Source organism: Pelophylax lessonae (genome assembly GCF_965119305.1).
Source record: "Pelophylax lessonae genome assembly, chromosome: 2".
In the NCBI taxonomy this organism is placed as follows: Eukaryota; Metazoa; Chordata; class Amphibia; order Anura; family Ranidae; genus Pelophylax; species Pelophylax lessonae.
Genome location: NC_138769.1, coordinates 670,468,523 through 670,481,009, shown reverse-complemented (window position 1 = coordinate 670,481,009; position 12,487 = coordinate 670,468,523). Strand labels below are relative to the sequence as shown.

General features: G+C 39.5%; 2 protein-coding genes across 2 annotated transcripts in view; both read right to left on the bottom strand.

Moving 5' to 3' along the window:
• Positions 1–12,487, bottom strand: part of LOC309545982 (matrix metalloproteinase-18-like) — a 320,845-nt gene that overhangs the window by 280,732 nt on the left and 27,626 nt on the right. The gene's annotated exons all lie outside the window — the stretch shown is intronic.
• LOC309545987 (matrix metalloproteinase-18-like) overlaps positions 1–12,487 on the bottom strand; it is a gene marked incomplete at both ends in the record, with an annotated part of 30,592 nt that overhangs the window by 14,254 nt on the left and 3,851 nt on the right. Inside the window, one exon of the mRNA XM_082245452.1 lies at positions 1,063–1,196. Within this exon, the coding sequence (XP_082101578.1) occupies positions 1,063–1,196 (134 nt within the window). The remainder of the gene's footprint in view (positions 1–1,062; positions 1,197–12,487) is intronic.

Here is a 12,487-nt window from a genome sequence, read left to right as displayed (position 1 = left end):
TTAATGTAGGGGCTATTGGAGCTGCAGCTCCAGGCCCCTACCTTTTATATAGGCCCCGGGTTGGCCATATTCACTGTTACCGCTCTTCTGTCACTTGTAAACACAGAAGTCTGGCTTCTATGCTCGCTTCCCCAGGCAGCACCCTCAGAACCTCCCCACACAGCGTGAAGGCCGGACAAGGAGGGACAGTTGGCGATGCATGGATGTGTTTATGGGCTTCAGAGACAGCATCCCATGTTGAATTAGGCATGCATGGCTGCACCCTTCCTCCTCTGGGTGCATGGCAAGGCACGGCCCTAAGGCCCTTCAAAATCCTCAGCACCAAGCCCATGATGCTGTTAATCCGGCCCTGGTCCTCCTCCACCGCCGCTTCCACCTACACCGCCCATAGGTGTGCGCAGCCTATTGCATTAAGGTGTGCACCCCAAAGTTGAAATACACATGCATGTGTTTGCCAGCAGGGAGAGTAATGTATCGGGGCCATGTACCTGTAGGCAAGGAGAAATAGAGCAGAGCAGGTCCCAGGGAGATCTTTCCCATCTCCTCACTGGCAATGCTATGTGCCCTAGGTGATTAGGGTGTGCCCAGGCACACCCAGCACACCCTGTGCGCACGCCTATGTCACCGCCACATCCACCACCACCTCAACCTCCCTCCTACTCCATATGGGCCTCGTCCTTCAGAGATGAAGAAGAACATTGTTTTATTTTTCTGTTTTTTTTTGTTGTTTTAAGTTATTTCCCTATCCACATTTGTTTGCAGAGCACTTGCCATGCTCTTAATTACGTTTTGCTGCCATTTGCAGCACTCTAGCCCTTTCCTTTGGTGTTTTAGAGCCATTTTAGTGCCTTAAAGTTCGGGTCCCCATTGACTTCAATGGGGTTCGGTGTCCGGGAAAAGTTCGGTAAAAGTCCGGGACACGGACCCGGACTTTTTTTTAAAGTTCGGCCGAACCCGTCGAACACGGACATCTAGGTGTCCGCTCAACCCTAATTATTTACTAATAATTAGATAGATCATACTATCGCCATGAAATTCCACAGACAAACATGAAGTACACACCTTTAAAGATAAGAAGTTGGTCCTTTTGTTTGTACTCGTAAGCGGCTTGAATATGATTTGGAAGGGCAGGCCAAATTTTTTTGATTAAATGATGCTCAGTCTTTGAATTCTGAGAAATCTGGCGCCAGAAAGTTCTAGAAAATACAGAGGGGTTAAATTATTAATGTAAGTCAAAGGAGACTACTGCATGAACTTAATTCTGCTATATATTTCTTAATTCTTTACTATTTTTTGTAACCTGTTTACAAAGGTCAATCAAATGTAGCCTTCCATTGTTCCCTCTTTTCAAACAAATGATACTGTTATCTCTTTAAAAATCAATTTCTTTCCAGCCCTTTGAGTTGTAACATTGTGCTTACAGTTTGATGCGGTAGCCAAATGGCAAAAGCTATGTGACACATCATTGAATTTGTAAAATATGTGACTTATCCAATGCCTTTTTTTCATCTAAAGGATACTAGGAAGTAGCTCAGTCTTTCTAAACTTTTTCTACATAGAGGAACCCTTAAAATAACCTTCCCGTCTCAGGGCACCCTTACTAAAAATTACTAAAACTACAAACTCATGATACATTAGTGTAATGGTTAGACGGAAGAATGCTCCTTATATTTGTGGCCATTGGCAAGAATTACACCCTTACAAATAGCTCAAAAGATCAATAGTGTCAGTGGGAACTTATCTGAAAGACAGAAATTGCCCATTGCTCAGGGAATCCCTAGCAAGCTCTAAAGGAACCCTAGTTGAGAAACTATGGAGTAGCCATTTTGTAACAATCCACTGAATGTAATTTGCCATGGCAATCTAATTTTACATACACTGTCTTCTGTTTTTTGATTCTTGTATTTCACATTCCAATGTTGTGGTTTGTAATTGTAATCTGATGTCTTTAATGGTCATCTGTTCATAAGGGAATGTGAATAGTTTCCCCGCTCAATGACTGCTTAGATAAATTTACTTATTCTTTATAGAGAGTCAACTTTTAATCAGGTCATACTCAACCCATATAGCAAAAAAACAGTCAGTATTTACAAGCAATAAACCCGAAATGTTCTAAAATCCTAAATTCTCAGACCAACACAGTCTGTTCCCATTAAAGGAAATATCCCTAAGGGAGTTAGGAAGACCAACATTAATGAACTCTCCGCCTGAAAAAGCAATTTGCTTGGCTTCCATACTGGCCCTCTGGCTTTAATACTATGAGTCACTAATCTGGAACTAAAAAGATAATAGAATCCGCGCTAAGGAATCAAAGGATATAGATAAGTACTAATAAGCTGCAGCCTCACTTAAACTATAGCCAAAAGACTATATAAATAGATGAGAATGGAGGTGATGGCGCTGCTTATGTTATAAAGTGTAATTAGGTAGATCTACCTATGTAAACATATATCATCGGATGAATTGTATATAGAAAAGACTATGGAAAATAGCCACAAGGTGGCGAAGTGCAATGTGCAAAAATGTGCTGAGATAGATAACTATGTGTATATATACAATATGCAATAGTGATGAAAATAAATAATCAACAGAGTGAATATATAAACAACATTAAATAGATTAATCAATGAATAATATAAAATGACTCAAAAATCGCGATGATAAAAATTAGTAAAATAGTGCGGGAAAACCTTGACCAAACAGGGTAAATGTGCAAATATACAGGGGAGTATTATCCAAAGTGCACCAATAAGTGATAGTATTAAAAATATAAAAAATATAAAAAATATAAGTTCGTGATCAGAAAATTGTGCAAAAGCAATACATGTGCGGGAAACTTCTTTCCAAAGTGTGACAATAAGTAATGATCAGTCAATTCACATACTAGAATACATCCATAAATAGGTGAGTATACCCAGTGGGATAGGTGGGCAGTGACTTACGGTGACCCCCAAGGTGGGTGACTGGTGAGTTGCAAAGTGGCTACTGATGAAAAACCTACTCACCAGATATACCCACCCCACACAGGGGTATAGAGTGGGTACTGGAGATATGCCTCGCTGGTCTTTACTCTGTGTAGTGGTTCCCTTCCTGGGGGAGAATGGTGTGGGGTCCGCGGGGTATCGCAGGTATCCTAACGTGGGGTCCAGTACTAGGGTCCTGTTCCAATATGTCCGATGCTCCGTGGAGGGATCTAGTATGGCCACTCACAAGTATATGGATGGGAGGGTCATAGGAAGTGGAAAGACTCGATAGTGTGATATCGTAGGGGATATTTTATTCAGCAGTATACAATAAATGAATACTCACAATCGATCATATGGTAAACAGCGTGGTATTGGCGTCCCGGAACGCAATGCGTTCCAACTGAAAACCGGAACCGGAAATGACGTGACGGCGCTGTACGTGTTTCGTCATGTCACGCTGCAGAAGACGTCACATGACGAAACACGTACAGCGCCGTCACGTCATTTCCGGTTCCGGTTTTCAGTTGGAACGCATTGCGTTCCGGGATGCCAATACCACGCTGTTTACCATATGATCGATTGTGAGTATTCATTTATGAATTTATGTTATCTCTTTAAAAATCAATTTCTTTCCAGCCCTTTGAGTTGTAACATTGTGCTTACAGTTTGATGCGGTAGCCAAATGGCAAAAGCTATGTGACACATCATTGAATTTGTAAAATATGTGACTTATCCAATGCCTTTTTTTCATCTAAAGGATACTAGGAAGTAGCTCAGTCTTTCTAAACTTTTTCTACATAGAGGAACCCTTAAAATAACCTTCCCGTCTCAGGGCACCCTTACTAAAAATTACTAAAACTACAAACTCATGATACATTAGTGTAATGGTTAGACGGAAGAATGCTCCTTATATTTGTGGCCATTGGCAAGAATTACACCCTTACAAATAGCTCAAAAGATCAATAGTGTCAGTGGGAACTTATCTGAAAGACAGAAATTGCCCATTGCTCAGGGAATCCCTAGCAAGCTCTAAAGGAACCCTAGTTGAGAAACTATGGAGTAGCCATTTTGTAACAATCCACTGAATGTAATTTGCCATGGCAATCTAATTTTACATACACTGTCTTCTGTTTTTTGATTCTTGTATTTCACATTCCAATGTTGTGGTTTGTAATTGTAATCTGATGTCTTTAATGGTCATCTGTTCATAAGGGAATGTGAATAGTTTCCCCGCTCAATGACTGCTTAGATAAATTTACTTATTCTTTATAGAGAGTCAACTTTTAATCAGGTCATACTCAACCCATATAGCAAAAAAACAGTCAGTATTTACAAGCAATAAACCCGAAATGTTCTAAAATCCTAAATTCTCAGACCAACACAGTCTGTTCCCATTAAAGGAAATATCCCTAAGGGAGTTAGGAAGACCAACATTAATGAACTCTCCGCCTGAAAAAGCAATTTGCTTGGCTTCCATACTGGCCCTCTGGCTTTAATACTATGAGTCACTAATCTGGAACTAAAAAGATAATAGAATCCGCGCTAAGGAATCAAAGGATATAGATAAGTACTAATAAGCTGCAGCCTCACTTAAACTATAGCCAAAAGACTATATAAATAGATGAGAATGGAGGTGATGGCGCTGCTTATGTTATAAAGTGTAATTAGGTAGATCTACCTATGTAAACATATATCATCGGATGAATTGTATATAGAAAAGACTATGGAAAATAGCCACAAGGTGGCGAAGTGCAATGTGCAAAAATGTGCTGAGATAGATAACTATGTGTATATATACAATATGCAATAGTGATGAAAATAAATAATCAACAGAGTGAATATATAAACAACATTAAATAGATTAATCAATGAATAATATAAAATGACTCAAAAATCGCGATGATAAAAATTAGTAAAATAGTGCGGGAAAACCTTGACCAAACAGGGTAAATGTGCAAATATACAGGGGAGTATTATCCAAAGTGCACCAATAAGTGATAGTATTAAAAATATAAAAAATATAAAAAATATAAGTTCGTGATCAGAAAATTGTGCAAAAGCAATAAATGTGCGGGAAACTTCTTTCCAAAGTGTGACAATAAGTAATGATCAGTCAATTCATATACTAGAATACATCCATAAATAGGTGAGTATACCCAGTGGGATAGGTGGGCAGTGACTTACGGTGACCCCCAAGGTGGGTGACTGGTGAGTTGCAAAGTGGCTACTGATGAAAAACCTACTCACCAGATATACCCACCCCACACAGGGGTATAGAGTGGGTACTGGAGATATGCCTCGCTGGTCTTTACTCTGTGTAGTGGTTCCCTTCCTGGGGGAGAATGGTGTGGGGTCCGCGGGGTATCGCAGGTATCCTAACGTGGGGTCCAGTACTAGGGTCCTGTTCCAATATGTCCGATGCTCCGTGGAGGGATCTAGTATGGCCACTCACAAGTATATGGATGGGAGGGTCATAGGAAGTGGAAAGACTCGATAGTGTGATATCGTAGGGGATATTTTATTCAGCAGTATACAATAAATGAATACTCACAATCGATCATATGGTAAACAGCGTGGTATTGGCGTCCCGGAACGCAATGCGTTCCAACTGAAAACCGGAACCGGAAATGACGTGACGGCGCTGTACGTGTTTCGTCATGTCACGCTGCAGAAGACGTCACATGACGAAACACGTACAGCGCCGTCACGTCATTTCCGGTTCCGGTTTTCAGTTGGAACGCATTGCGTTCCGGGATGCCAATACCACGCTGTTTACCATATGATCGATTGTGAGTATTCATTTATGAATTTATGTTATCTCTTTAAAAATCAATTTCTTTCCAGCCCTTTGAGTTGTAACATTGTGCTTACAGTTTGATGCGGTAGCCAAATGGCAAAAGCTATGTGACACATCATTGAATTTGTAAAATATGTGACTTATCCAATGCCTTTTTTTCATCTAAAGGATACTAGGAAGTAGCTCAGTCTTTCTAAACTTTTTCTACATAGAGGAACCCTTAAAATAACCTTCCCGTCTCAGGGCACCCTTACTAAAAATTACTAAAACTACAAACTCATGATACATTAGTGTAATGGTTAGACGGAAGAATGCTCCTTATATTTGTGGCCATTGGCAAGAATTACACCCTTACAAATAGCTCAAAAGATCAATAGTGTCAGTGGGAACTTATCTGAAAGACAGAAATTGCCCATTGCTCAGGGAATCCCTAGCAAGCTCTAAAGGAACCCTAGTTGAGAAACTATGGAGTAGCCATTTTGTAACAATCCACTGAATGTAATTTGCCATGGCAATCTAATTTTACATACACTGTCTTCTGTTTTTTGATTCTTGTATTTCACATTGCAATGTTGTGGTTTGTAATTGTAATCTGATGTCTTTAATGGTCATCTGTTCATAAGGGAATGTGAATAGTTTCCCCGCTCAATGACTGCTTAGATAAATTTACTTATTCTTTATAGAGAGTCAACTTTTAATCAGGTCATACTCAACCCATATAGCAAAAAAACAGTCAGTATTTACAAGCAATAAACCCGAAATGTTCTAAAATCCTAAATTCTCAGACCAACACAGTCTGTTCCCATTAAAGGAAATATCCCTAAGGGAGTTAGGAAGACCAACATTAATGAACTCTCCGCCTGAAAAAGCAATTTGCTTGGCTTCCATACTGGCCCTCTGGCTTTAATACTATGAGTCACTAATCTGGAACTAAAAAGATAATAGAATCCGCGCTAAGGAATCAAAGGATATAGATAAGTACTAATAAGCTGCAGCCTCACTTAAACTATAGCCAAAAGACTATATAAATAGATGAGAATGGAGGTGATGGCGCTGCTTATGTTATAAAGTGTAATTAGGTAGATCTACCTATGTAAACATATATCATCGGATGAATTGTATATAGAAAAGACTATGGAAAATAGCCACAAGGTGGCGAAGTGCAATGTGCAAAAATGTGCTGAGATAGATAACTATGTGTATATATACAATATGCAATAGTGATGAAAATAAATAATCAACAGAGTGAATATATAAACAACATTAAATAGATTAATCAATGAATAATATAAAATGACTCAAAAATCGCGATGATAAAAATTAGTAAAATAGTGCGGGAAAACCTTGACCAAACAGGGTAAATGTGCAAATATACAGGGGAGTATTATCCAAAGTGCACCAATAAGTGATAGTATTAAAAATATAAAAAATATAAAAAATATAAGTTCGTGATCAGAAAATTGTGCAAAAGCAATAAATGTGCGGGAAACTTCTTTCCAAAGTGTGACAATAAGTAATGATCAGTCAATTCACATACTAGAATACATCCATAAATAGGTGAGTATACCCAGTGGGATAGGTGGGCAGTGACTTACGGTGACCCCCAAGGTGGGTGACTGGTGAGTTGCAAAGTGGCTACTGATGAAAAACCTACTCACCAGATATACCCACCCCACACAGGGGTATAGAGTGGGTACTGGAGATATGCCTCGCTGGTCTTTACTCTGTGTAGTGGTTCCCTTCCTGGGGGAGAATGGTGTGGGGTCCGCGGGGTATCGCAGGTATCCTAACGTGGGGTCCAGTACTAGGGTCCTGTTCCAATATGTCCGATGCTCCGTGGAGGGATCTAGTATGGCCACTCACAAGTATATGGATGGGAGGGTCATAGGAAGTGGAAAGACTCGATAGTGTGATATCGTAGGGGATATTTTATTCAGCAGTATACAATAAATGAATACTCACAATCGATCATATGGTAAACAGCGTGGTATTGGCGTCCCGGAACGCAATGCGTTCCAACTGAAAACCGGAACCGGAAATGACGTGACGGCGCTGTACGTGTTTCGTCATGTCACGCTGCAGAAGACGTCACATGACGAAACACGTACAGCGCCGTCACGTCATTTCCGGTTCCGGTTTTCAGTTGGAACGCATTGCGTTCCGGGATGCCAATACCACGCTGTTTACCATATGATCGATTGTGAGTATTCATTTATGAATTTATGTTATCTCTTTAAAAATCAATTTCTTTCCAGCCCTTTGAGTTGTAACATTGTGCTTACAGTTTGATGCGGTAGCCAAATGGCAAAAGCTATGTGACACATCATTGAATTTGTAAAATATGTGACTTATCCAATGCCTTTTTTTCATCTAAAGGATACTAGGAAGTAGCTCAGTCTTTCTAAACTTTTTCTACATAGAGGAACCCTTAAAATAACCTTCCCGTCTCAGGGCACCCTTACTAAAAATTACTAAAACTACAAACTCATGATACATTAGTGTAATGGTTAGACGGAAGAATGCTCCTTATATTTGTGGCCATTGGCAAGAATTACACCCTTACAAATAGCTCAAAAGATCAATAGTGTCAGTGGGAACTTATCTGAAAGACAGAAATTGCCCATTGCTCAGGGAATCCCTAGCAAGCTCTAAAGGAACCCTAGTTGAGAAACTATGGAGTAGCCATTTTGTAACAATCCACTGAATGTAATTTGCCATGGCAATCTAATTTTACATACACTGTCTTCTGTTTTTTGATTCTTGTATTTCACATTCCAATGTTGTGGTTTGTAATTGTAATCTGATGTCTTTAATGGTCATCTGTTCATAAGGGAATGTGAATAGTTTCCCCGCTCAATGACTGCTTAGATAAATTTACTTATTCTTTATAGAGAGTCAACTTTTAATCAGGTCATACTCAACCCATATAGCAAAAAAACAGTCAGTATTTACAAGCAATAAACCCGAAATGTTCTAAAATCCTAAATTCTCAGACCAACACAGTCTGTTCCCATTAAAGGAAATATCCCTAAGGGAGTTAGGAAGACCAACATTAATGAACTCTCCGCCTGAAAAAGCAATTTGCTTGGCTTCCATACTGGCCCTCTGGCTTTAATACTATGAGTCACTAATCTGGAACTAAAAAGATAATAGAATCCGCGCTAAGGAATCAAAGGATATAGATAAGTACTAATAAGCTGCAGCCTCACTTAAACTATAGCCAAAAGACTATATAAATAGATGAGAATGGAGGTGATGGCGCTGCTTATGTTATAAAGTGTAATTAGGTAGATCTACCTATGTAAACATATATCATCGGATGAATTGTATATAGAAAAGACTATGGAAAATAGCCACAAGGTGGCGAAGTGCAATGTGCAAAAATGTGCTGAGATAGATAACTATGTGTATATATACAATATGCAATAGTGATGAAAATAAATAATCAACAGAGTGAATATATAAACAACATTAAATAGATTAATCAATGAATAATATAAAATGACTCAAAAATCGCGATGATAAAAATTAGTAAAATAGTGCGGGAAAACCTTGACCAAACAGGGTAAATGTGCAAATATACAGGGGAGTATTATCCAAAGTGCACCAATAAGTGATAGTATTAAAAATATAAAAAATATAAAAAATATAAGTTCGTGATCAGAAAATTGTGCAAAAGCAATAAATGTGCGGGAAACTTCTTTCCAAAGTGTGACAATAAGTAATGATCAGTCAATTCATATACTAGAATACATCCATAAATAGGTGAGTATACCCAGTGGGATAGGTGGGCAGTGACTTACGGTGACCCCCAAGGTGGGTGACTGGTGAGTTGCAAAGTGGCTACTGATGAAAAACCTACTCACCAGATATACCCACCCCACACAGGGGTATAGAGTGGGTACTGGAGATATGCCTCGCTGGTCTTTACTCTGTGTAGTGGTTCCCTTCCTGGGGGAGAATGGTGTGGGGTCCGCGGGGTATCGCAGGTATCCTAACGTGGGGTCCAGTACTAGGGTCCTGTTCCAATATGTCCGATGCTCCGTGGAGGGATCTAGTATGGCCACTCACAAGTATATGGATGGGAGGGTCATAGGAAGTGGAAAGACTCGATAGTGTGATATCGTAGGGGATATTTTATTCAGCAGTATACAATAAATGAATACTCACAATCGATCATATGGTAAACAGCGTGGTATTGGCGTCCCGGAACGCAATGCGTTCCAACTGAAAACCGGAACCGTAAATGACGTGACGGCGCTGTACGTGTTTCGTCATGTCACGCTGCAGAAGACGTCACATGACGAAACACGTACAGCGCCGTCACGTCATTTCCGGTTCCGGTTTTCAGTTGGAACGCATTGCGTTCCGGGATGCCAATACCACGCTGTTTACCATATGATCGATTGTGAGTATTCATTTATGAATTTATGTTATCTCTTTAAAAATCAATTTCTTTCCAGCCCTTTGAGTTGTAACATTGTGCTTACAGTTTGATGCGGTAGCCAAATGGCAAAAGCTATGTGACACATCATTGAATTTGTAAAATATGTGACTTATCCAATGCCTTTTTTTCATCTAAAGGATACTAGGAAGTAGCTCAGTCTTTCTAAACTTTTTCTACATAGAGGAACCCTTAAAATAACCTTCCCGTCTCAGGGCACCCTTACTAAAAATTACTAAAACTACAAACTCATGATACATTAGTGTAATGGTTAGACGGAAGAATGCTCCTTATATTTGTGGCCATTGGCAAGAATTACACCCTTACAAATAGCTCAAAAGATCAATAGTGTCAGTGGGAACTTATCTGAAAGACAGAAATTGCCCATTGCTCAGGGAATCCCTAGCAAGCTCTAAAGGAACCCTAGTTGAGAAACTATGGAGTAGCCATTTTGTAACAATCCACTGAATGTAATTTGCCATGGCAATCTAATTTTACATACACTGTCTTCTGTTTTTTGATTCTTGTATTTCACATTGCAATGTTGTGGTTTGTAATTGTAATCTGATGTCTTTAATGGTCATCTGTTCATAAGGGAATGTGAATAGTTTCCCCGCTCAATGACTGCTTAGATAAATTTACTTATTCTTTATAGAGAGTCAACTTTTAATCAGGTCATACTCAACCCATATAGCAAAAAACCAGTCAGTATTTACAAGCAATAAACCCGAAATGTTCTAAAATCCTAAATTCTCAGACCAACACAGTCTGTTCCCATTAAAGGAAATATCCCTAAGGGAGTTAGGAAGACCAACATTAATGAACTCTCCGCCTGAAAAAGCAATTTGCTTGGCTTCCATACTGGCCCTCTGGCTTTAATACTATGAGTCACTAATCTGGAACTAAAAAGATAATAGAATCCGCGCTAAGGAATCAAAGGATATAGATAAGTACTAATAAGCTGCAGCCTCACTTAAACTATAGCCAAAAGACTATATAAATAGATGAGAATGGAGGTGATGGCGCTGCTTATGTTATAAAGTGTAATTAGGTAGATCTACCTATGTAAACATATATCATCGGATGAATTGTATATAGAAAAGACTATGGAAAATAGCCACAAGGTGGCGAAGTGCAATGTGCAAAAATGTGCTGAGATAGATAACTATGTGTATATATACAATATGCAATAGTGATGAAAATAAATAATCAACAGAGTGAATATATAAACAACATTAAATAGATTAATCAATGAATAATATAAAATGACTCAAAAATCGCGATGATAAAAATTAGTAAAATAGTGCGGGAAAACCTTGACCAAACAGGGTAAATGTGCAAATATACAGGGGAGTATTATCCAAAGTGCACCAATAAGTGATAGTATTAAAAATATAAAAAATATAAAAAATATAAGTTCGTGATCAGAAAATTGTGCAAAAGCAATAAATGTGCGGGAAACTTCTTTCCAAAGTGTGACAATAAGTAATGATCAGTCAATTCACATACTAGAATACATCCATAAATAGGTGAGTATACCCAGTGGGATAGGTGGGCAGTGACTTACGGTGACCCCCAAGGTGGGTGACTGGTGAGTTGCAAAGTGGCTACTGATGAAAAACCTACTCACCAGATATACCCACCCCACACAGGGGTATAGAGTGGGTACTGGAGATATGCCTCGCTGGTCTTTACTCTGTGTAGTGGTTCCCTTCCTGGGGGAGAATGGTGTGGGGTCCGCGGGGTATCGCAGGTATCCTAACGTGGGGTCCAGTACTAGGGTCCTGTTCCAATATGTCCGATGCTCCGTGGAGGGATCTAGTATGGCCACTCACAAGTATATGGATGGGAGGGTCATAGGAAGTGGAAAGACTCGATAGTGTGATATCGTAGGGGATATTTTATTCAGCAGTATACAATAAATGAATACTCACAATCGATCATATGGTAAACAGCGTGGTATTGGCGTCCCGGAACGCAATGCGTTCCAACTGAAAACCGGAACCGGAAATGACGTGACGGCGCTGTACGTGTTTCGTCATGTCACGCTGCAGAAGACGTCACATGACGAAACACGTACAGCGCCGTCACGTCATTTCCGGTTCCGGTTTTCAGTTGGAACGCATTGCGTTCCGGGATGCCAATACCACGCTGTTTACCATATGATCGATTGTGAGTATTCATTTATTGTATACTGCTGAATAAAATATCCCCTACGATATCACACTATCGAGTCTTTCCACTTCCTATGACCCTCCCATCCATATACTTGTGAGTGGC